A 26,601-nucleotide genomic window follows, 5' to 3' on the forward strand; every position below is an offset into this window, starting at 1 on the left:
TTAACCTATATCATAACAGCTATGCTACGAAGCGGTACCGTAAACCAAGTAACAAAAACATATTGGTTAATTATCTCGCTTCTCATCCTTCACACACCAAAAGAGCACTGATAAGAAACAGGTTTCGTACAGCCTCCGGTGTATGTACAGGGGGAGAACAGAGAGAGGAATCACACAACTTGGCACGGAAATAGCCATTTCCAACGGTTACCATATTGTAACTTCTCGAGATATGTTTAGAGGAAAGGCGATGAACCGTAATAAAAAGTCTAGCGAAAACAAAATCCCGTTCCTCCTACCCTTTAATAAGAACGAAATAAGCACAGCTATAAAACGATACTTGAAAGGGGCAGGCTTAAAAAAATCGGTAGCAGTATAGAAATACCACCAAACCCTCTACGGCGCCAATTAATTGAAAGTCGCTTATATGACCGTCTATGTACAATGCAAAAATGTACGATTTACCCTCAGGGGAGAGACGGTGATTCCATGAGTTCGGGTATAGTGTACTTGATTTCTTGCAAAATATGCGGGGACGAATATATTGGCGAGAGGGAAGGCCTCTTTGTGTCCGCATAAAAGAACACCTAGATAGAAAATCCAAAAACAAACCAAATACTCCACTAGGTACGTACAAAGCAGAAAAACATAACAAAGAAGATTTTGATATAAAAGTTAAAATCCTCGCACAAGAATCTAACATATCAGCGCGAAAATTCTTGAGGCTTTTTGGATTAATTTCAAAAACCCAAACATGAACCGCAGGCGGAACCGCCGAAACGTCAGCCAACGTGTAATTAATAAATATTATTTTAACAACCTCGTGTTTTCTTAAAGAAGAAGTTTGCAATTATCGAACAATGCCGAGGTTAAGATATAGTCGGTTCTGGGAATTTTTTCTTATAATTCATCGAACAAAAAAGTTGGCATAAGGATACTGATATTAAGTCGTACATTATCGTAGCACCTTCATCTTGTATTTTTAGTAAAGTATTTTCGTCTAAAAATTCTCAGTTAAATGTTCTCTTGCAACAGCCACAATTGACTGTTTAACTATTGTCAGTCGCTATTGTCGTCCGGCAATTTTATTGTCATTCTCCTTCTTCTAATGTTTATATGGTTGAAATGGACGTTCTTCGCTTTCCAATAAAGTCGAGCATCATTCTGTCATCCCACTAGTTGCATTTCGCTAGGATTTATCGTCATAACATTTGTACACGTAAATGTTAATGTCTCTTTATTGTGATGTGCTGTTACTCAATCGTATATTAAAATGAGAAGATTATTCTCTACTTTCATAGATTGCAATCTGACAGATTTTTTTCCAATACCTATTATCTAGATATTTCGGAAACGTATTAATATCTTATCTTATAGCATAAATAGTTGCTGCAGTCTAGTCAGACTTGAAGTTACGACCTTCATTTTGATGTTGCTTATTTATCAAAATCCTGTTTTTATTTTTCATATGATATAGTTCTAGACATATTCTTGTCTTGGTCTTGACACCAAACAAGGTTTTCTTTTTTGAAGAAACACTTCCAGAGTTGGTAACATAAGTAGAGGTTAGAGATTTTATCATTGCACAGCCGAAGTTCATGCAAGAGGAACTGTTGGAATGTAGACGGCAAATCCATAATTTATTTTTTTTAATTATAATTATTATATTAATATAAAAATTATAATTTTTTTTAATCCATTATTTTCGAAAGCTTTCCTTCTTTTTTGTTCTAGCAACATGTTGAAAAAGGTTATAATTGCGCGTTTTAACAATGTTAATTAACAATCTTCTCAGCCTCATCCTTGTTACGGTATTTTTGAGTGCCTCCTATTCCAATATTGTTGTCCATGGCAGACAAGAAGTTGTATCATGTTAACCAATTCTCTGTTAGTCAGTCGTCCAAACATCAACTGATTCAGTTTCATTTCTATTTTGACGTTTTAAATCATCTAACATTTTCTTTTCTATTGAATCTGCTGTGTGTTAGTTACGCACTTAGATATCTAAGTATACCGTCCTCCCTTATTCCTAGATCTGCTGAACACATGGCTTTAGAAACTGCTTTATTCTACCTTTATTAATACCGTTTGTCGTGTATCAAAGTATGCAACCTTACGTCTAGCATTTCCGCTTCACTTATGCTGTATAAAAGTCCGAAGAGCTATGCTCGTAGAAATATCAATTTCCTTGGCGGAGTCTTGCAAACGATCCAATGGTAGCTGTCGCCAAAAATAGCGAAAATAAATTGTCTTATTTTCATCACCTCAAAAGAACTTATAATAAGGCAACTTTGGGTGGGATGAGCCAAACAAGGTCACTAAATCTCAGCATCATTCTAGCCATCTAGGGTCTGGTGATAGTATAAAGGCGTATTGTACATACGTCGCTACAACGCATACACACTTGCGTCTGAATCTTTGACTAACGATGTGATATTAGCTAAGAAGGTTAAGAACGGTATCACTAGATAGGCCGAGATTGGAATACCTCAGTGATTTATGATGCCGAAGAAAAAAGGTTTCTCGAAACCTCAAGCAGTTGAAGAGACTCTTTAAATCAACGTCTCCATGTCAGTGCTAATAAAGCCGATAATTTAAAAGCACAAGTCCGTCGGCAGAAGCACTCCGGTAGATACCCAAACGCGGAGATGCGCGAGCAACATGCCGATCTTGCAAAGTCCTTCAGAGAAGGGATAAAAGGAAGGACGAGAGAAGAGCATCATTAGTGCGTTAAGATGCACAAGTCAGAAAAACGTAACCAAATCCCGCCCAGTTATAACCGATTTAAAATGGAAATTGCGCTTAAGAAATTTACATATAAACATAGAACGTTAGTATAAATTGTCTTTTTCAAGTCTGTCATATTCGGAACTCTTCAGCTCTGATTATCGAAATCTTATCCGCAGCTATCGAACAGCCGTGACTTTGAGCATGTATGTGTTTGGACAGCATAGTATTTAAGCAGTTCAGCTTGCTATTTAGCAGTTCTCTTCCTTGCTGGGAAGATAGATGTGAATATAGCCCGTTCCTTAGATTTATTACGTTCCGAATTCTTATAATTTTGTCGGCGAGTGTAGCGCAGCGATTAGATGTGTCCTGAAATTCACACTGGATCGATCGATGGTTCGATTCAGCGCATCGTGCTCACCAATCCTTCCGTACCTCCGAGATCGGAAAATTGATAATGAGAGGGTAAAGGCATCGACTTGATACATAGGAAGACACCGCAGATCAGTGTATGGAGCAAATATGCATTCAATTACCTCTACGATGCTTGATGAAGTCGATTGTATGGCGCATTCTTCAGGGATTGATCGAGGCATACCACTTTATCTTCGCTTTATTAACTTATTATTGCAAGAAATTTTTTTATCAGGAATTATCGCGAGTACTATTGATCAGGAACTGTTCAATAGAAAACAATTCATAGTGGTTTTACATGATTTTGAAATGAATTCATCTGATATTATGATGCTACCGCTTGTAAGTTGCCGTTTAACCCAGCGGCTAGACTGACTTGGTGTGTTACATTATCATAAATCTTCAGCCTCTTATAATTATCCTATTTTTGGCGTCGACATCACTAATAATTCTTCTTACAATTTCCACTAAATTTTGGATTAAAAAGTTTTTGTTAAACCTACCTAGTTAAGAAAAATGTAGTGTAAAGTATTTCCTGTTTACAAGCATCACTTTCTTTATCTGGAATGTGCTTCAAGCTTTCCTTTAGTGTGACGAAAGTTCTATTCCTCCCTAGCTATGCTTGGAATCGATTTCGTCGATTTTATCCCTCATCTGAATCATCGTGGATAAGATTTGATGATGGAGTTCGTTGATCCGTTTTCATGTGAGGTTATCAATCTCGTTCTTTATGGGCGTCAGTTAGACACTCTTCGGCAAAACGACACCGTCCACTCTTTCTGGAGTCGCAGTAAGGGAGCTGCTTGAAAAAGACGTGCGGTTCTTATTTTTAGACGGAATTTCTCATTTCATGAATGGTTATATAATAAACAGACGAATGCACAAAAAACGTACATGGCTAAGTTTCATGATTAGATCTTCTCTGTAAAAATGAGGTAGAAACCACTTTTTATAACTCGGTCACTGAAGCCGTGCCCATGGTTTCTTAGATTGTCTGTATTCAAAATGGTAAACATTCTTGCACTTCTAGGATCTACACTTTATGCCCTTTTTCAAGAATAGGTTCAAGGTAAGTATTTGTGTTCTCTTACCTACAGCAGTTCTTCTGTTATGTTTTCAAAGCCAAAATCAATCTTTTTCTTGACTTGATGAATCTATGGCTTCTGTTCATAATCATTAATATCACTCTGGGGTTTCCACACGACACGCGTTTCATTCAAAAGTTTAATAATTACCACTAATTAACAACACAATAAGAAAATACAACAATGTTTGAAGTGTAGCTTTTAAAACAAGTTTTTGAAATGGAGAACATATATACAATTGAAGTTGTATGAGAGCTTGCAAAGTATTTTGAAGAAGGTTCAGGAAGCATTTAGTAAAATGAAAGAACAATATATAGAATTTAATGACTAACTATGGCAAGGCATACTGATTTTCATGCCACTTCAGGTGTTATCTTTTACTACTGCTTGAGAGGACGATTCCTATGGCAAGAAGCGTCTATCATGTGTAAGGAGTACTGGGAATGGGAGCAATGGTTGAAGCATAAAAATCCGACACTACCAAAACGATGGACGTTGTTTAGTGAAAAAGCATTTAAACTTATGAAAAGGTAAGTTTGACTAAAAATGTCGACTTCCGGACTTCTATTTTTCTTTACTTTTTATCCAACTCTTGCGAACGAGTAGCATGAGCTACATAGTAATCGTGAAATATTACTAAGATCTAATTTAAGCGGCTAAAATCTGAGATAGTTGTAATTGCTCGTGCATTTGGTTTCCTGAGGACAAGTTCGGCACTTCCATGCTGCAACACATTCAAGAGTAAGCCTATTGTCTCATATTGCCGTTACACATAAAGAGTATGTTGCTGGTTTAGTGAGATCTCTTTCTTTTCCCGTTATAACATTATTAGGAATTTCTCAAGGTTTACAACTTAACGACTATGCTTCACAGGAAAATAGCTATTATTCTCAATAATTTATAACAGCTTGGTTTTTGGATGGAAATCTCAAACTCGTTTTCAATTTGGGCGATCATCTGTCGGAAGAAACTCTGTTGTACATCACAGTTTGACAATCAGGAGCGCTTTCATCCCGGTCGACAAGTAAATCATTGAGGACAAAACAAAAATGTTACATTTCTAGTGCTTAAAACTTGTATAGGAGTCTATTTTTATTATTCAGTAATTGAGCAGAAAAATTACTTGTTTAAATAATTTTCGAAGTCTTAAGATAGTCGTGGAAGAAGAGCATATTTCTTTTAGAACGTTGACGGCACGAGGAAAAGACCGTTGGTCGGCTAAAGATATGAGGAAATTCATTTCAAAGGAGAAGCTTTTGAAGCCAGTCAAGGTAGAAGAATCTGCATGAAGACATTATCATTTCAATGGTTTAATTTTCACATTTCATAAACAGTTCTTAAATGCAATTTTTGATCACCCAACATTCATCGTGTTCTTTGTTTACTTCCTTTTTTTTCGTTAAGATTTCTGTAGCATTTCGTGCTATCACTATCACTTTCCTCCAACATTTCTTGTCTTGTGATGCTTACATGTACATAATTTGATTTTTTTCGTAGACTTCTGAAGTTTTGACGAGCATTTTTTTTAAATCTTCCATCATAGCCTTTTCTATGTGAATAGATGAATTTTATTCAAATAAATCTCGTAATTACTCGTGTCAATGGTGGCAAATGATGTAACGACTTTCATACTCAATCACAAGGTCACAATCTTTCTTTTTATCTATGCAGCTAACAAAAATTTGCACATAGTCACTAATTCCATTAATCTCTAACTCAAGACAGCTATGCTTCAGTTTAACATGCAAGTTTTATCAAATCACTCTGCTTTCAAATTATTCTAGTTCATTTTAGAATGAAGCGGACGATGTGTTCGCATATAGACCGAGTGAGATCGTTAAGGTGAGCTCTTAAATGCAGATGGCGACATAATCTTAGAAAGTCAGAAAGCATTACGGTATACTATCGATTTTTTATCTCTACCGTTCTTGACTAAGCAACTGCAATCACTTTAGCAAAAAAAATACACCCTTACCTCTTGAGGGATTAAGGATATAAGTGCAATACATCCATTTTCTAGTTCTTTGATTCAGTTTTACTTCCCTTGTTCAATATTTATCAATTTACAGAATCAAGATCAAAGAAAAGATAATGGGAAAAAGAAGAGAACACTGAACATTGGATCAGCGCCACATTGTCAGCAATAGCGGAAATTAGCGAGCAAGTGGTGTCAGCTGTGACGACTAATTCCGTCATATCGCTTGTATGTTTTTGCATGAAACCAACCAGAAATGTAATTAATAAAGTAATTTGAAACTGTGAGAAGTTATTCACTACAATCTTTGGCTTCATTATACTACAATAATATAAAGTATTGAAAAACAGCATATCGATAGAATGTTCCATCGATATAAAGTGTATTAATATTGAAACAAATCTCCTCAGGCTCTAAGTCTACGTGAATAGAAGCGTCTTCGACGGGGATAAATAGTAAATTATTAGTTTATGTTTGTTTGTTGCTTTTGCGCAGTTGTTTCAATCAAATAAATTGTTCAATTATAGACTAAACAGTAGATGTAAAGCTTGCTTCGTTGGGTATCGTGCTATGATTTCGAACTCGTTTGAGGTAAATTCATGATTTAAAAAGTATTCACTCCAAGTTTTTGGAAGAACGTTTTCTCTTTCAAATTTTAGCATTATTATACATCATTATCTATATGATTAAATTTTTAAAAATATTTTTGTTACATTTCTCCTCGTTATTTCACAGATGAGCTTCCACAAAACTGCAAGCCAGAGCTGAGCTATAAGAGGCGATACTGATCTCTTGGTGCCTGTAAAAATCAGATTTCACCCATTCTGTAAAAAAGGTGATATATACAAAACACTATGAAAAGAGTATAACATATGTAGTGTTTTCTCAACTGAGTTTCTCAAATATTTGTTAGCAATAACATTACTCATCTGCCGAAAGTTCGAAGACCACATACTCGTTAGCGAGGAAAATCCATAAAAAGCTTATGCTCATTGCTTGTGAGCTTACTTCCGAAACACACCAAATGAACGTAATGCCTGCTTGGACGAATATCATGGTAGTATTCTTTATTAGAATTTTGTTCTATCATTCCTATAAGTTTCAGCCTGTGTCACACCTTACATCATTATCAATGAGGAAGACTGAGTCAACTAATATGCATTTCTAAGAGCATCATCCTTATTGTTACTAGCCAAAAATTTGTGCAAGAAGCTTGATATCACTTAAAGTTATAAAGCTTAGGTAAGAAAGTTATAATTCCACAATTTCCAAGACCGACTGTCTTTTAACCTCGGCATTGTTTAATACTTCTTGATTCTTCTTCTTTGAACGAGCGCGAGGTTGTTAAGTTTATTATGAGGCTGACGTTTCGGCCGTGTCGCCTTCTTCAGAACCTGGAAAGGTCGACTGACAGCGATCTACCAAGCCAAACACGTCAATAACTCAAACAGAGAAACTCAAAAACCAAGTCCTAACAGCGTGAATAACATCGAATACTCACCACTTCTCTGCCTTCGACCAACCGCTAGGTTGTGTCTGCGGAAGAGGAATGAGGTATACTTCCTTCTAGAGTGCCCCTTTATCAGACTAGAAGATCAATCTGATATATTGTGCGAAATCACGTGTGATTAGGAGGCACTCTTCCTTGCGGTTCATATTTGGGTTTTTGAAGTTAATCCAAAATGCCTCAAGAACCCTGCGCGTCGATATGCTAGTTTCTTGCGCAAGAATATTAACCTTAACATCAAAATCCTCTCCGTTGTGTCTTTGTGTCCTATGCGTGCCTAGTGGAGTACTCGTTTTGCTTTTAAATTTTCCATCTAGGTGTTCTTCTATGCGGACACAAAGAGGTCTTCCCGTTTCGCCAATATATTCGTCTCCGCAAGTTTTGCAAGAAATCAGGTACACTGTACCTGAGATCATGCAATCACCGTCTCTGCCCTGAGGGCAAATGCAAAATAATATAATAAATAAATATAAATAAATAAAATAATGTAACACAAATACAAAATATTATACATTACATGTTTTACACATACATTACATGGACGATGCAAAATTTTTAATAACACCAGTTATTTATCTGTAAAAAGTGATCTACCAAAGTAGGAAAGTACTAGTAAGTTTTCTAAGGTGTGTGTACTTTTCATTTTAAGCTTATTTCACTTTAAAACATTCATCATGCCATCTCATTGTGTCATTGGCCTTTTATGTCAAGAAAGTGATTTGGATGTCCGATGGCAAATCTCCATTTTGCTGACGTATGACAATGTGACAATTCATTGTGACAGCTTTCTACCAGTACATCTCACATAAGAGATCCAAGAACAAAACCAAGTTCTTCAGAATTCACAAGTTATTCAGGATGTACTGAATTTTAGTGCAGATGTAGTGCATTCCATAATGATGTACTTTATGTACGAATTTCTAAATAAGAGAAGGCATTTGTACACCGATAGTGTTGGTATACAAGTATTCCTTTGGCTGAGGACTTACTCCATAGAAGGACCTATCTTATGGGCTGTACTATAATATCGCATATATGTATGTTCTCGAACAGTAAGGGTCTAAACCAGCAATAAAAATTGGTGGTAATAAGAATTAATAATTGTTTCCAAACAGAAAATCTTCTCACCCCTAATGTCTGAACAGTCTGAAGAAGAATTCTCAAAGAACTGCAATGATGCTGTTATATATCCAAATTATTTCCAATAATTTCACTGTCGTGAAAAGAAACACAGTAAGTTAGAACATTTATCATTACTGATTTATTATTACATCATAGTGAAAAGCTGTCCTAAGGTAATGAACCTCAATGTCTAAACAAGGGAATATCTGCGTTTTCTCATTGGCCATAATCTGTAGTGTATATTCTCTTAAAAAGCAATACACTCTTGTCCCAAATTGAGCTGCTCTAAATGGAGGTTTTTTATAAATTATTAGGAGAGAGAACAGTTTTCGAAGAGCTATTCCGGACATACGATTTACGTCGAATTTTCTTTTCTAGTGATTTCAAGAAGTGCGGTAAGAAAACCTCTGGGAATCTTTCAAGGGGTGTATACCGATTTTGGTACACATGGCGTTTTTGTGTTAAGGAAACGAACCGAAAAGCTATATTCTAGGCAGCAGAATCCATTCAATTTATTCATTAAATTTCATAGAGTACTATTAAAATTAGGAATTGATAACACATTAGAAGTGATACTGTTCAGCAAAAGAAAGGTATTGGTTCAATCATACACGAGGACCATTAAGCCTATCATCCCTCCGGAGTCGGGTCGGAGAATTGGTACCAGACTTGTTCAGGACCAATTGGCTTCTTCAAATCCGCATAACTGGCGACTACTTAAGGGTTGAACAACAATTGTTTAATTTTCAATTATGAAGTAGTATAAGTATCAATATCCTTCATATTTTTACCCAGATGTCTCTTTAGTAAATTCCAGAAGATTACACTTTCCTAACCATTTAACAACATAATAACCTTACTGGTTCAATGCGGCACCAGACCAACGAAGCCCTTAAACCTTGAATTTGGTTTGTAACATTGTTGTCGAGCAGTTCGTCTGTTAACAAATCGGAAGATTCAAATCGCTGCTCTCATGAAAACAATCTCAGGTGATAAAATAACGATGGATTGTAGACGATTTATTTATAAAGGTCATAATTTACTTTTAAAATGATATAATCCTGATCAAACACAACATGGCTACTCTGAAAAAAGGAACAGTTGGAATCTACTAATTCTACCAACGAGACACTTTTCTTTTGTTCGCATAGCATTTTGACGTCTTGAAATCGACGATTTGCCTGAAAACGTTTTCAGCAGCGGTCTAGTTGTTAAAGACTTCTTAGTAGTAGTAGCTTTCGAGATTCCTGCGAAAAAATGGTAATCGGTTAGCCAGAGATCCGATGTGAAATGATTCGTATGTGAGGGTTACGTAAATCTATTAGTCGAGAATCTACAGCGTTACAGGTACCAGATTTTGTCGAGGATTTTTGTACAAAATAATTGACTGTTTCTGGTTGCCCTTTTTAAAATGTGTGGCAAATTTGATCTAATTGTCCAAAGCCATATAACATGGATCTAAAAAGCGACAATGTTGCTAATTTCAAAACAATTTCCACGTAAATTAGTTCTTTTATTAAGGCTAGCAAACGGATAAAAAGAATCGCGAAGAAATACCTTTCTAATATGTATCCACCCTACACACATAAATTAGTTGGGCATTTTAGATTCTTTCGAGTTTTTTCTTCGTTTCATTAAACCACAATATTATTTGACATCGGTCTCATCCTATGCACACTTTGGTTTTTTTATGTTTTTTTTTCATCGATATTTCCGTTTTCTTGCCAAGTACGATATATTGTTGTGGTTTTTGTTATTATTTGAAAAATAAAGGACAATCAATCAGTGCTGATCAGTCTCGCGCTATGCATTCGACTTCATCAAGCATTGTAGAGATTAATAAATGCATATATTTGCCAATAAAATGACTTTCGGTGGCCTACCGATCTATCACGTCAGTGTGCTTATCCTCTCAACCAAGTCTGGTACCAATATACCGATTCCAGCGGAATGGAAGGTTTAGTGTGCCTGGGTACGGGATCGAACCAAGGATTGTTGGAAAGCGTATTGCAGGCCACCTCTAACTACTACGCTACACGCGCACCATTAGTATTTAAATCAGGTGTATTGCAAATGCCATTTGAACTCTTTCAACTATAGCAACACTCCACGAAAGTAGTGTATTGTAACCATTCAGGATTCTTTTTGAGATCAATTGAGAATTGTAGAACTATTTTATAATTTTCTGCGTTATTCGTTTCCATCTACACATGAGACTCAACCTATCTTTATTCATTTATTCACAGATAGGTCAGTGACTCCGTCATTGATTGCCAAATAAAATCATTACAAAATTCTTTCTGTTGAAAGCCACAAGCCATATGACGTCTTACTTTCAAAGGAAAGGATCCTAGATAGTCGATCTCGCGCACGCTCCTCCTCCTTAGGTTGCAAAAGAATTCTTCATCAGTACTGTCCGATACGCTTGTTGAGTGTTCTCTACAATTTTTACACGAAGATTACCCTCTTCTGCATATCGTGAACTTTGAGTCACAACAACAGCAATCAGGATTCCGTCATGAAACCTGTTGTATGGACCACATCCAGGCCGTATTCAGGACCATAAGAGTATGCCGACAGCATCATTTGCCTCTTGAATTCACTTTTTTCAAATATGACATTACATTAAACGCATTTCCAGCGTTGGAACGAAATGTATCACAAAAACACAGCTTTTATATCACCCTCTAACCATACATCGTGAAAGAGATCCAGAGATCGAAATAAGAAATTAGAAAATCTCTAGTTAAATATAAGATTTGATCCCATCTATTGCAGCGTTTGGTCAGGAACAGCTACTTTGTAAGTATATTCCTCGCAAAAAGTGTCTTCTGGTTGAAGGCTCCTCTCAAACGATGTTGAATAGCTCGAGGCCAATGATTGCCTTAGGCGAACTAGCTGGGAGCAAACCTACAAATAATACAGCTATGAAAACCAGACATTGCGAAAAATTACCGACTCACATATATAGTAGACATCCTCAGCTTCTGATCGAAAAGTCGCACGTCCTCTTTGGTAATGGGATGGTCTTCAGGAGGGCAGAATGATAACTCTTCACCAAGAAAAGCATCCGTAAAACGAATCCCTTCACACAGATGTGAAATGTCTTTCAATTTCTCGAAACTAAAACTTCGTGAGCTATAAAAAATACAAGTAAGAAATATGTACAAAACTATTCTGAAATGACAGAGATACCTTTAAGAAAGTAAAAAATAGTGAAACGTAAGGATATGAAAACACCATATTCATGTCTCAAAAAAGAAGAATGAGGAGAAAGTAAATCAACCATCTTAGTCGTTGACGAGTGCGTTCTTCTCCCCAATATACCATCACTTGAAGCTCACTAGCTGTTCGCTGTTGCTACAACAAAACTACTTTAAATGGATCTAATAAGTTTCGAAACCAAAAGGGAGTACAGAAATACAGGTATGCAAAAATGCTTACTGCTGTTGACGCAGTAGAGACAATTGAGTTCATTGAAGATATGGGAGAATGGAGACGTATGGAAACCAGCTTAAAAAGGCAAAATAACTGTAGGCGATATTAAGCGCGTCAAAATTTTTCGAAAAGTTAGATGAGCGTTACGATAAATTTTTCTTCAGGATAAAATCATAATTATAAGTTTTAAGTGAATTTTGTTTACGACCACATATCTAAATGTGTTACTACAGAGGACATTTAAATGAAAATAAAAACAAGACGTAAGCAAAATAAATAACAGTGAATATCCTTTCCTTAGAGTCACCACGATCTATCACAATTCCAGGAGCTGGACGAATATCAGCAGGAATGTGTTCCAGAGCGCCAGATTCTGTAGTGCATAAAACGACTACACGGGAAAACGCTCGTCTAAAAGTTCAAGTTTTATAATGAATCATATAAGATATAATCACATACAATGCTCTTCCAATAGCTTCTGAATCAACAACGGTTGTTAGTAACAAACCGGTTTCCTGAGTTTGTCAACGAAAATGAGAAAGTTGATTCATGACAAGACTGTAAGATATAAGTTCCATTTCGTAAAATACGTAGGTCATCTCTGGCCTTCACTCTAACAACTGCAGCTCCACCCAGTCCTCGAACCGGCATCTTAAAAGAAATAATGCTTTATGTAGAAGTGTATTAAAAAAGTAGAAAGAAAAATTAAGAGTTTATTTCAGCTGAAAGTAACCATAAAAATGAAATTAACACCATTGAAGTTACACAACAAAGATTTAAGAAAAGAAAAGAAACAATGAAACATTATCTATAAATAAAAGCTTATAAGAAAAAAAAGAATACCCTATAGTTCACTTGAGGTCCATCTCCTCCCTCCACCGCAATCAGAACATTTGTATAGAATCGAGCAATCTGAGACGGGGAAAATTCAATTCGAAGCGGAACAGTACGACGTGGATCCAGAAGTAAGATTTGGCTGTCCAAGAGCTGCAACCAATATAGTCGTTCTTCATTAGAGCATTGAATAGTGATAGGAAAGATTTTAGAAAATAACTAGTGTACAGTGAAAGGTGGTCCAGAATGACTGAGCTTCGCCCTTATTCGAAGAGAGGTATCTGTACGATTGGTAACATCAACGTTCGAAACAGCTGTATCTCCAATAGCTACGAAACCGAACGCTACTTCGAGTTGAGGGATATAAAGCACAGACCTAAATCTCAATTTTCAGAAAATAAAGCTGTCATAAAATTCTTATTGGTAAGTGAAAAAAAAACCTCTGCGTCGGATTAGAAGTCAGTTGTGAAAAGCATGGAACCATAGCGTTTGTAGATAAAGAGCCAGATGATCTTGCAGAGGAATGCGGTCGAGAGCTCAACTAAAGATATATTCGTCAACTTCATTCACTCGCACGTCATTAGGTTGTATGGGGCATACGAAAGAAGTGAATAACGACCAAAAACAGCTACGAGCCGCTCTCTGGGGAACTTAGCAAACCTATTAGTTGCCTTACCGACCTTTGAAGAGTATACGTGGACTTACTTCTTCAAGCTCTGAAGTGTCTCACCACTTCTTCCCAATCATAGAATCAACCAGTATACACAGAATCAAGAATGATTATGACTAATGTATGTTGTGTGCAAACCATCCCAGCACAACAGATATAGGAATTATATTTTTGATCATAAAAAATACATAGTTGGTTTTGGCTTACATTTACTCACAAACAGCAATAGGACGCAACATATAGTACTATGCAGCTAACGGAGTGAAGTTTCATCATAGAGATATGCGTACAATTACCAAAATATGTATGAAAAACAGCTTGAATAGCTAATAAACAAGCAAACAACAGCACGGAAGTTGATGAGAGCGAACACAAAAATTTATACACAAATACTAATTGTTTACTTATTATACATAGAGTGCTTGCTAATTAGATCGTACTTGCCTAGCTTTCCCTTTATTGCTTTCGTTGCCTTATAACCCTAATCCAAGGATGGAAAATGGATTGTATACGGGGTTTGAATGCAACTTTACAATCATTCTTCTATTCATTATAAATGGCCCAGAAAGATATCAGAGAGACAGAATAAGATGCAAGAGAGCTTTAAGGTGAACATTGGGATGGCTGACAATAATGATTGTGGCTTAAGCCACCCAGTTGTAGTTGCAACTTCAAAAGATTTGTACGTTTGTATTTTATAGAATAACACACGCAAACGTCGCGATGCTCGAAAAGGATCACCACCAGGAACGAATATTGTAAGAGAAAGAGGAACTATTAAAATCATAAAAGCAAAAAAACCGCCTCACAACGCACCTCTCCCTCGCATGTAACCTTCCCTTGATTACAAGCAGCACCATGATCCATTTTCTAAAATGTATACATTAGGAAATAAAAAAAAGAAAATCAAAAAGAAACCGAGAAGGAAATAATATTCAAATGAATGTTGGCGGTACCATTCGCTTCGGAGTAGAGTCTTCACCATGTAAAGCATTTTGAGAGGTGAATTTTTAGCCAGATATATTTCCAGTTCGTCTTGATCTAATCTCTTTTTTAACCCACCTAAGACAACGTGTACAACGTCTAAATTTTTGTGTCAAGCCCATGGAACAACGTATAATTTCTCATCTCTCACGCAACGAATAATATGTGACTCATGATTTTCACTGTAGTTTCGCAATAGCCCGCCCCTTATTTGTGTATTCGGCTCTACAATTCGGCTTATCTATTTAGTTTTCCATGTTTCTATTGAAATACGTTGCTGTCGCCTTTGGCGGTCGATTTTGCAACACATGTAGTATATTTCTCCAATTTTATACAACATTTACAACTATCCACTTTAAAGAAAAGTATTTATCGCCTAGGAACCCTATAATAAACGAGGCTTGGCTCGATCTCGCGCTCCAAACAAACCGAACTCTCCATCCTTTGAGATCAGGAAAGTGGTTCCAAAAAAAAGCATTACCTGGAAACATCGGTAGGCCACGCAAGATCGTATAGGGCAAATATTTTACCTGTTCGAGGCTCAGCTTAATAGGTTGTAAATCCCAAAGTTATTGACCAACGCCAAAAACTCTACCCTCTTATAAATTCAGTACTACAACTATGATTCTTAAAAGAGATTTCAAATGAAAAACAACCAATTGCTGGTAATAACTGGATGTTCCACGGATTTCCACTCACTGAGGTTTTTCCTCACTGATGGATCTCGAGCCGGTTAGTCGTGAGGCTACGTGGCGCGTCCCCAGGTGGCGGATAGGGGGTCAAACGCGAACCAAAAGCGACCTTGTGCTTCCCAGAGCAGCAGGTGGATCAAAGGGATGAACACTCTTTTTCTGCTGCGCAGATCTGGCAGTGCAAATTGTATTCTACAAGTCAATTCGGCCAAAAGCCTGCAAGCAAGTGACTAGGAAGTACATGGGAGGCGGTTAGGAGTCCTGTCCACTCAACTCCAATGAACTCTGGGAAAGACTGGCAAGCTACTCATTAGTATATTCAGCCCCCATGGTTAGAGCCCGGCAAGCTACCCCATGGGTACAAAAGATGCCAAACAGAGTAAAATAAATGAGAGTCATTCCCCTGACCACGAAAGAGCCCCCGATAAGGCAGCGTTGGGTAGGACGAGTACGGAGAGGCTGCTACAATCTCAGGGCTATCTGGGCTACCTAAATGTGATAGGACTAAGGTGACGATCTGTACCTACAACGCAAGATCGCTTGCATCTGAGTCCGCTGTTGAGGACTTGCTGATGCAGGCCAGAAAGATCAGATACGACGACATCGGACTGGCTGAGACGAGGAGACATCATTCCTTTAACGCCGTTTATGATTCTGGAAAAGAACTCTTCCTTGGAACATGCGACAATAGAGGAGTTGGAGGCGTTGGTGTCCTCGTCAACACGAGTTTGGCCATGAACATCGAATCGTTTAAACAACTAACAACCCGAATCGGACGGTTAAGGTTGAAGAGATGTGGGCCTATGCCGGCTCTAATTATCTACGTCGTCTACGCAGCTACCTCAAGCTACGACGAAGATGAGGTCGAAGCGTTTTATATGGACTTGGAGAAGTTCTACAGAGAAGATCATACCTCCTTCAAAGTCATAATTGGCGACTTCAACGCTAAGATTGGACCGAACAGGGAGAGAGGCTATCCGAGTTTATCATGACGACCAAGACAATCCATGGTAACTCACAGTTCCAAAAGCCCCTCTCTCAACGCTGGACGTGGGAATCCCCCAATGGAGAGTACCATAGTGAAATAGACCACATCATAGTAAACCGAAGATTTTGCATAACCGATTTGGGTGTGCAAATGCACTGGCTCGTCTCTTCACAGGCTACCTGTCAGAATGCAAGGTTCCAAACAATGGAAGACCAGCAAAACCGTGTTGTTGTACAAAAAGGGAGACCTCCACGACATTGGCAACTATCGCCCAATCTGCCTGCTGTCCGTCGTAAATAAACTCTTTACTAGAGTCATTCTCAACAGGATGGACAGAACATTGGACGAGGTACAGCCATGCGAGGAAGCAGGGTTCCGAAAAGGATTCAGTACGATAGACCACATACACACAATAACGAGGCTCATCGAACTATCACGAGAGTATAAAAGACCGCTCTGTCTCACTTTCATCGACTTGAGGAAAGCCTTTGACTCCGTTGAGACAGAAGCGGTTATAGAAGCTCTGGGAAACCAGGGCGTCGCTACCCAAACACCACTCCTTCGTGAGCTATAGAAGAATTTCACGAATAGAATACCGTATCGCCATTTTACAACGCAATTAAAATGAACGTAAAGAGGGGTGTTCGACAAGGCGACACAATGTCGCCAAAACTTTTCACATCGAGCCTCGAAGACGTTATGCGAAAATTGGAATGGGACAATGAAAGAGTGAAAAATGATGGTCGGCAACTACACCATCTTCGCTTTGCTGATGATATCGTCCTTATAACATCAAACATCAGTCAGGCGGAACGAATGCTTGCCGACATTGACCGAGTATGTGGAAGTATTGGTCTTCGACTATACATGACGAAAACGGTATTCATGAAAACGGATCGGTCTCAAAGGCCCCATTTAAGCTCAACGGAACAAATATCTCCGAATGCAACAGTTATGTGTACCTAGAAGAACTCGAGAACTCAAATGATGAATGACGTAGCTCCATAGCTGAGCAGGAGGAAGAGAGCAGCTTAGGGAGCTTTTAAGAGCATCGAGGATGTAGTGAAGAGGATGAAGAACACTCGACTCCGTGCCCACATTTTTGAATCAACGATGCTTCCTGCATTAACATACGCATCAGAGACCTGATCGCTACGTAGGCAGGATGAAAGAACACTCAGCGAAAGGGCGATGCTAGGAGTGTCGCGTGTCACGCAAGTGAGAGAGGGAATACGAAGCTCGGACCTACGTCAACGATCGAAAATTAGAGACGCCGTCCTTTACGCCAAAATGTCAAAAATAAGGTGGGCCGGGCACGTGATGCGACGAAATGGCAACCGATGGACAAGAGCCGCCACGGATTGGATTCCTCGGGATGTCAAGCGCACAACAGGAAGACCACCGACCCGATTCTTCAGAGTTCTTTACAAACACGCTGAACGAATGGTATGATGCTCAACGTGTCCCTAGAGCGAGCAGAACCCTTTGGACCACTCTTGCACGCGACAGGGACAGATGGAGGAATTACTGGCGCCCGCTTGATTCAATCGAAGATCAACGGGAATACAGGTGATACAGTTGAACTGGATGTTAAATTGTATGTTCAAATAAACGCTTGTGTTATGTCGGCCGAAGAGAACTGAACTTTTTCGAATTGTTCAACGAGTGTAAAAAATACAATTCATAAGCCACCGAAACATCCAGTGTTTCTCATATGCGAAGAAAGTAAAGAGAAGTACATAGAAGGACAAAGATGACTTCAGTGGTGGAGCAATATGATGCATCACGACACTTGGATTATCGAGAACAGATTTTGCAATGGACTGCAGCTTCTGGGAGAATGACCAGAACTTTAAGAATTTTTGGAGTACTTCTAATATCTCGTTGTGAAAGTAAAGTGGCTTGGGCAGGCGACGAATCAGAATCGAGGGTACCAACATCTTTTGAAGAGATGAACATATTTATTAGACTGTGCCTTCACATAACAACTGTTAACACTATTAAGAGGAATTCCAAACTTCGCTTATGTATTCCATCCTCTTGAATCCCAAATCCCATCAAGAGATAAATTTGAAAATCTGTCTTACTTAGCTTACAATGAAAGTAGAACTGGAGACTTTTAAAATGTCTTCTAAACAATATGCGAATTGCTAACTTTGCTTCAGTAGAGAAAATTTCCTGTTTGAAAACCTCTCTAGGACGCTGGAAAGATTGCACAAGCTCAAAGAGTTTTCAAATTGGTGAGTAGAAGCTCCTTAGGTAAAGGATTAACTATTCGGCTTTGATTAGACCATGAAGGAAGTGGCATGTGGTCGATTCCATCAACCATCATAGGAATGATTGAATGCGTATTTGGCCTATACACTAGCCAAAGGTGGCCCAATGATGTTTCAAGTTAGTGCTTTTATCCTTCCAAACAAGTTTTAACCAACTCGTCATCCACGGAGAGATGAAGGCATGGTGACCTTAGATGAAGGGATCGAACCTTTGTTCGATACAGTGCATATTGCAAATTCACCTCTAATCACTGCTCTACACCAGCCCCTCCTGAGGTTATATATATGTATATATACTATAAATATATAAATGTTATATGTATATATGTTTGTATATATGTTTGTTTGTATGTATATATACATATATACAAACTCCACAAGTATATATATAAATGGTATACCAAAAGGTTCAAAAGTTGATGGCAAAACGTTTAGGTTATACGAGTTGTTACGATAGAGTCGAGTATCTCTAATGTCTTCAATGATAAAACATATGGAATCATAATAATAAGCTGGTACTCTTAGTTTCCTTCTTCTTAGAACAGTTCCGTCGCGAAAAGAACTAACCCGTTTGCAAAAAAATTTTGCAAACTTTAATTTGTACAAAATAAGCTTCTCAGGCGACGCGTGATATAACGTCTGCATCGGGAAGCTGTATAGATTAAATATATGGAGAAGAGCAATAAAAAAGTAGTGGGTGGGCGAGCAAAATAAAGAGCTGAAAGGAAAATGAATCATGCTAAATAGAACGATAGCAAAATAAAGTCAAAGAACAACCGTCAATGTGGCAGAAACCTTTGAAACCATTTCATTGTCAGGAACAATTGTCTTATTCATATCTGTAGTTTTATCCTGAACAGAATATGTTAGCCTTGAAAATAAATCAGGAAGACAGCCTTTACAGAAACACTTGGAACTTAACCTACCAAAGCATTTTCTGCCACAGCGAATCCAGCCTAAACTACAAATATATTGCGCAATGTTATTGCGGCAACTATAAAAGACAGCTCCTACCATGATTCCACCACTGCTACATGATTTAGTGGAAGAGAGATTACGCGAGGTACACGGCAATGATGGTTTACTTAAATAGAGCAGTGTGAATGCACCTTTTTTTACTAATTAAGATATATGCACTGACATATATGAAACCGGAGGCGCAAAAAGGTGATTATGAGCTTTTCGTGCCTTCACTCGACTTTTTCTATGCTCTTCCAACACCTTCATTAACGATTCTGTGGAAGCACCAGAGGGTTGTTTCTGAAAAATTTTTCGTTTTAATTCTGGAAAGGTGTCCGACTAATAAGAAACATTTTCATAAACGGGTTAAAAGATTCGACATTAGAGATAATTCCACCGTTCTTCCAAGAACTCAAACACCGCGATCTCTTTTTTAACGAATAAATAACTGAGAAAAACTATGCTGTTTTTCATGCCAGGGTTATCAATGTTTCGCAAGAATTTACTAACCTAACTTATGTGTAATAGTCACTTTTAAATATACTTCTTGCTTAAGTTAAGACAATAAATACTCGTTTCAGAATTTTTGATTATCGAAGATACACTCTTCGTTAGGATCAAAGGTATTCCTTTAAAACCTCTTGAATTGTCCTTATACTTAAATGAAGCGATCCCGTGGTTTCCGCAACAGAGTGCTCATCAAGTGTAGATGAAGCTAAAAAGAAAAAACAACTCTATACACATAAAAGGAACCCGAACTAAAGCCAATTTTTCCATGTAAATTACCTTCAGGCAGGATCAGAGATATACCATGGAATTCTTTAGCAAGATCATGATGTCGAGATGTAGCTTTGGCTATTAAGGCTAAAAAACATATGTATATATACACATATATGTATATATATGCATATATATATGTATATACACATGTATGTACGTGTGCATACGTATATATATATATATATATATATATATATATATGTAAAAGAGTGAATATGCAGTGGATGGCTATAGAATTAATATGAAAATGCAGTAACACACAAATAGGAGTGCTCGTTTGTACGACTCCTGAAGATGAAACAGAAGGGTTTGTCGGTTCGTTGGTAACATACGATGAATCCAGAATCCGCTTGGGAGTACTCCAACTATGACTCAAATTAAGCTGAAATTTGAACGCCTCAGGAAGCTTAAAACATACAGTAACAGTTCCAAGAAAGTTCTTAATCACTTTTTGCATGTCTAATAGCATGTGATCGTAGTCTTTATTGGTAACATCACTCGTTATGTTTTCCTTGTTTACGATGTTCTGACAAAACATTTTAGTACTAACGGAAACCTGGAACAAGATATTCAATCGTTTAATAATGATAGAACGAAATACTTGTGATTATACCAACCGCGCCGTTGTTGCTTTCTGAAGGTGCTTCATTAGCAGCATTCAAGCATGTTCCGTCAGATTTCAGGCAACAATCACCATTATCCTGCAGTAATATAGTTGATGAAACGAATAACTGAGAAAGTTTTAAAAGACATACCGGCACTGGAAGGCCTTGGGAAAATCTAGCCTTATTTGTTTTTTCGCACGAAGAATGATTAATAATGCTTGGCTCCCAACTATTCTCCTTCTCGAAATTGCTCTGATTGAACCTTCAATACAGAGAAATAAAATGGTAAATAGATATAGACTTGTTGGAACAGTTTGCAAACCTTGGATCGTTTAAAATGAAGCGGCCATGATCGCGAAGAAATGATTCCTGCTCTCTTTGAATGATGTCAATTGGTTTTTCTAAAGTGAGACTTATCAGTTCTTTATATTGGATGACTAATAACACAAAACTAACGGTCTGAAATAAATTCGCTGCTTTTGACAGAAACCGCCCGAAAGGATGAACAATCATCGTTATTGAAGGTATTGCTATTCGACGGATGTCGACTTATTGATGACAGAATGGTTAATTGTAAAAGTATAGGAACCTATTTCATCTGCGTAAAGACATGAGTGTGGTTGAAAATAAAAAGTGGAGCTTAAGATTAGAAGTCTCATATACCAAAACAACAAATACTGATTAAGATTAAGAACTAAAGCGCAAACCACTATTTGGCATGTCTCCAATCTTCGATTCCTCCGGAATTGTGGAAAGGAAAGAATGAATCCTGTTAAATAGGTTATACATTCGAAGTTGTTTTAGCTAAAAACAATCTGTTGCGCAAAACACATACCTTTCGTCAACGGATTGTTGAACATTGTCATATTCATGCAATTCCTTTTCATCAACTAAATTAAAAAAAAAAGTATTACACAATGACATCACGACATGGTAGATTGCAGAGGAAATTCTACGAGTACCTCGTTAATTAGTATACAACAATTCTAGTGCAAACTCACAGTTTGATTCACGATCTGAAAGCGGGGCATCGTCGAAACTCTGATCATCGAATCTGTCTTCCACTATCTCTTCATCATCCGCAATGCTAGACATTTTGGAAGTGTCTGAAGGTATTAAAGAGAACAACAAATAAAAAAATATATTTGGAATGCATACTGACTCTAGCAACGGTCATCCAGATTAAACGTTAAAAATCCACTAACATTAACGTAACAGTAAAACTCAAACACAATAGAGAAAGCATTAAGAAAATCGATATATTATTTCTGAGTAATCGATATGGAAATTTCAAAATGATAAATATGAATTTTTGAATTCCAAAAAACCTACGAGGAGCACCAAGTTGAGCGCGAGTATATTTACGAGGTAGAGAACTCATTTGAGACCACTGAGATGACGGTTTACTTTTATATCAGCGAAATCAAGAAAACAACACGTACATATCTTTTACACATCTATTCGTGAAATGAAAAACATGATAACCAGCTAGAAATGGATAGAAATCAACACGTCACTATAAAATCCCTATGACCGCCAGCAGGCAGTTTCCACCGCTTCTTAATTGTTGATTTGTGCTTAGGAAAGCATTCATTATGATTATGAATGTCAATAATAGTGTCTCCTACAGTTTATTTATTCGATATTGCGCGACGATTTAAAAAAAATATTGTAGATCTCGTCGAACTGTGCGAGAGAACTATAAAATGTTAAGAGTTCCGGCTTATTGCAACTGTCAAGCACTATATTCTATTGGAAAATGAAAATAAATAAGTTGCGAACTTCAATGTTATTCCACTATTTGAAAAATTAAGTATATTATGCAATTTGTTCAGTAATCATTATTAACACTTCCGTAACGAAACTGTATTTTCGATAACAGACTATAATTTCTTCATTAATAGTAAGGGAATTGGGAAATCTACATACCAATAAAAACAACTTTACTCTACCATTCCAAGTGTAATGTAAATCTATTACAAATGAAGCAAAACATTCCAAAAAAATGAAACCAAATCTAAATTTTTTCAAACTTTTCAAATAAGCGCGGTAGCCGCAAATACAAACGGAGCTACGAAAAATACGTCTATGCATTCTAGGGCGAAATATTGTGTTGTTGAATTGAACAGCTTTTGTATTGGAGATAAAGGCTTTCTCTCTGAAATGTGAAAAGAATATCATTGCCTTTAGAAAATAAGAATTTTAATTTGATGGGATATCTGTAGGCAAAAATCTATAGATTTCAATGGTTTTATTCCAAGTATTAAGGTTCAATACGAACCGACAATATATTAATTTAAAGTTAAAAGCGTTCATTATTTTCTCATTGAATGCACTGGATCAAATAAATCTCGAATGTAATGTGTTGAAAGTTAAAAGCAACCATTCAATCATCGTATGACTCCACATGACGACAGTATGACGCAGTGGTTAGAGGCGCCCTAAAATTCACGTTTGATCCTTGGTTCGATTCCGGGCTTACTAAGTCGTCCATATCACTCTGGGATCGGAAAATTATTTAGACTCTTACATTTGTCAGATATCGTAAGTTTGTATAAATTGAATATATATTCAACCATCTCAATGATGTCTGCTGAAGTCGAATGCATGGCGCATCGCCTCACGGATTGATCAACGACGATCCCTTTGATCCGTTATTTTATGTTTTATGACGTCACATAAGGACTTAAGTCATTGCATATTAACGCATGCCGAAAATCTGTACAACCCTCATTCGAGTGGTTTATAGAGGTTTTTTTCTTTGCACTCCTTAAAACTACTGGGAACTGGGGTTCGCATATTATTTGAAGAAGAACGACTATAAAAATACCCAGGGAAACATGCGTTTAAAGTAAACATCAATAAAATGCTCATTTTCTGTTAATATCTTTAGTACTTTAGTGCTTCGTAAATAACACTACCGAATAGTTTTTGCGCTTGATTAATTAATCTGCAGCTGTTAATAAGTAGGCAGCTAGGCTTTGAAATGACAGCCACCTGAGTCTTCTCCATAAGCAGCACAATCACGCGTGTTGTTTTTTTCAAATAATTGTCCTCGAATGAAGATTAGATCTGTGCTTGGAAATACACCTGCAAACATCTTGTAGAAATTCACAATTGCTTAGAAGTTAGGTAAATCTTAAAGGTTTAGAACATTAGGATTATGTCGAGTATTAAGTTGACATCACTGCAGTTTACAAGTTTCCCTACAGCCTCAATTCACCGCCATCTTCGTGGAATGATTCAAATCATCTGCAATCTGTAAATGAGCTTCTTTCTTCAAAAATAACATGACAATAAATAAAAATATATAAATATTATATGACGAGAGAACCGGCTGATCAAGGAGATTTAGAGTAAAGACTGTTAGTAGACTGAACCGGAAAGAGGCTATTTCGATTATATCTCAGTTCTTCATTAGTAATCTGTTGCCTTTCATCATCTTTAGTAATAAAGTTTTTGTATTATCTCTAGCAAAGCAAAGGTGTTACGAAATATTGCTAAGAAATGATGAAAACTGAAGCAAGATATTAGTTCACCTAACACGGTTGGTGATTATTAAATATTAGCTATACACTATTTTTGCAGGAAAATATAACAGGTTAAAAAAACACTGGAAGTAGTCCAAAACAGGAAACAATGCTTCTGTTCAATTGTGAACATAAAGATCTGAATCCAATTCTACTTGAGAAACACAGTGGTTCTACCACTTCTTTCTATTATATGAAGTTGATGTAGAGAAAGTTGTACTCTAATATTCTTAGTTCTACAATACCCATACCATGTCCTAAAATCTCCTCTAAAATTCTGCTTTTGCATCCCGACGTCAAAAATGTGGGCTATTTCTTAGAAAGCCACATCTTAGCTCAGAGTAAGCTTTCTTAACCGTAATAAAAACCTTTAAAATTTACACATTTTTGCGAACGAGGCACATATCGGTTGCATAAAATTCTGCATTTTTGGAAGCGATGAAGTCATTGAATGCAGTTTAAGCCTTCGTTTGTTTCTGAAATTTTTACCGAACAGGAAGCTGTCGAGATGCTTGAAAAAGTCGTAGACGATAGATAAGAGATGCGGCAACTATGGTGAGTGAGGCAGGGTTTCGTGGCCCAGCTCCTTCGACCGTAGCAGGGGAATGACAGCGACTTTTATATTTTCCAAGGTAGAACTCGCCGTTACGATTTTTTTGAAACAAATGTCGCCCTGTGCATTCCTTGGCCTAATCCTCATTGCTGTTTTAAATACTCTATTCTGCAACAACGCCCGAGTTTGATCTCGTTTTCTCCTATTTTTTTCAAGCCGAATCCACACACAAATCCGTGGACCTTCGTAGATGGTGAATACGAGGAAACCAATAAGAGATGTGCTGGGACCCGCAGAACATCTGACGTCGGATAATGGAAGAACAACTTTGCTCCTGTTTTTCGCCCTAATCTTCGTCCATAATTCAAAATACTCCACGGAGATATGTGAAAAAATTCAACTCAGTTAATCCCAGACACATAGTTAGTGGCTAACTTATTAGAACTATGCCAAAAACGACTACGTTAGTAGATAGTGAAACGCTGAAGAGATGGATTTTTGGCTTCTGAATTGTCGGAATGATTTATATTTTTCAAATACAGGTAACCATACTCATGAATAAATCTATGAGTTTTTCTCAATGTGCATGGATTGTATTTTGCATGTCAACTGACCAGAAGGCTGAAATGAAGTGAGGTGGTAGAAATGGGACACCGTGTGAGGTAGATTCCAATAAATAAACCCGACTTGTAATAGGAGGAACTTGACAAGCTACACCTTTGTTAGGTCCTGCATTGCAATGACAAAGCTTGGCAAGCCTGCCGTGGATATCTTTTATCACAGATATTGAAAACAGAAAGCCTCATACAAAAAAATCATTGTGCTCCTGGTGCTCATGGGGTGTGGAGAACAGATTAGTCGACTGTGTCAGAGATGAGCATAAACGGTTTCAATCAATTGATAAACCACAAAACTGATTGTAAAGGTAATGCAGCAAAAAATTATAAAAGATTGAGGAAATATTTGGATTATTTAGAGTAGATTGCCCAATTTCGTAACGCGAAAAGTTCACGTTTTTTTTCACCATTTTTCTTAGTGATCTTGTTCTAATACTAACTTGTACTGATTCTGGGTGGGTACCTGTAGCGTACTAGTTAGAGGTGCAATGGAATAAGCACTATCTGAGTGTTTGATCTGAGAGCCGATCTAATCAAGTCCTTCCTTCCTCTGGTAACGAGAAATTGGTGCCAGACTAGTCTGGGAGGATAAGGCCAGTGATTTCATACATTGCCAGGTAACCGGAACTCATTGCGTTCAATCACTTTTACAATGCCTGAAGTCGAATCCATGATGCATTGCTCAGAAAATCAACGATAGTGACCAATGCCGAATGGTTTGTCCATTGTCCTTCATTGATTTGGACTACTGAGATAATGTCGTTTCAAAATTTGACTTTTTTAACTTTCAATTGAACAGTGACGCAAAATCGTTGAAACTGGTTGCATTGAACTGCATTTGGTC

General features: G+C 37.4%; 1 protein-coding gene across 1 annotated transcript; it reads right to left on the reverse strand.

Annotated features, from left to right (window-relative positions):
• Nucleotides 1-207: 207 nt before the first annotated feature.
• On the reverse strand, nucleotides 208-22,242 carry LOC309798033 (uncharacterized protein; the record flags this gene model as incomplete). The annotated part of the gene is made up of 6 exons (XM_082646366.1): nucleotides 22,059-22,242; nucleotides 21,893-21,947; nucleotides 21,765-21,826; nucleotides 21,380-21,458; nucleotides 21,070-21,319; nucleotides 208-300 (listed from the first exon to the last, which is right to left on the reverse strand). Exons 1-6 carry the CDS (start codon nucleotides 22,150-22,152, stop codon nucleotides 208-210), a joined length of 633 nt encoding a protein of 210 aa, XP_082502492.1. The 5' UTR covers nucleotides 22,153-22,242.
• Between the last annotated feature and the right edge of the window lie 4,359 nt (nucleotides 22,243-26,601).

Source organism: Mesoplodon mirus (assembly GCF_964341445.2).
Source record: "Mesoplodon mirus genome assembly, contig: HAP1_SCAFFOLD_1438, whole genome shotgun sequence".
Classification (NCBI taxonomy): Eukaryota; Metazoa; Chordata; class Mammalia; order Artiodactyla; family Ziphiidae; genus Mesoplodon; species Mesoplodon mirus.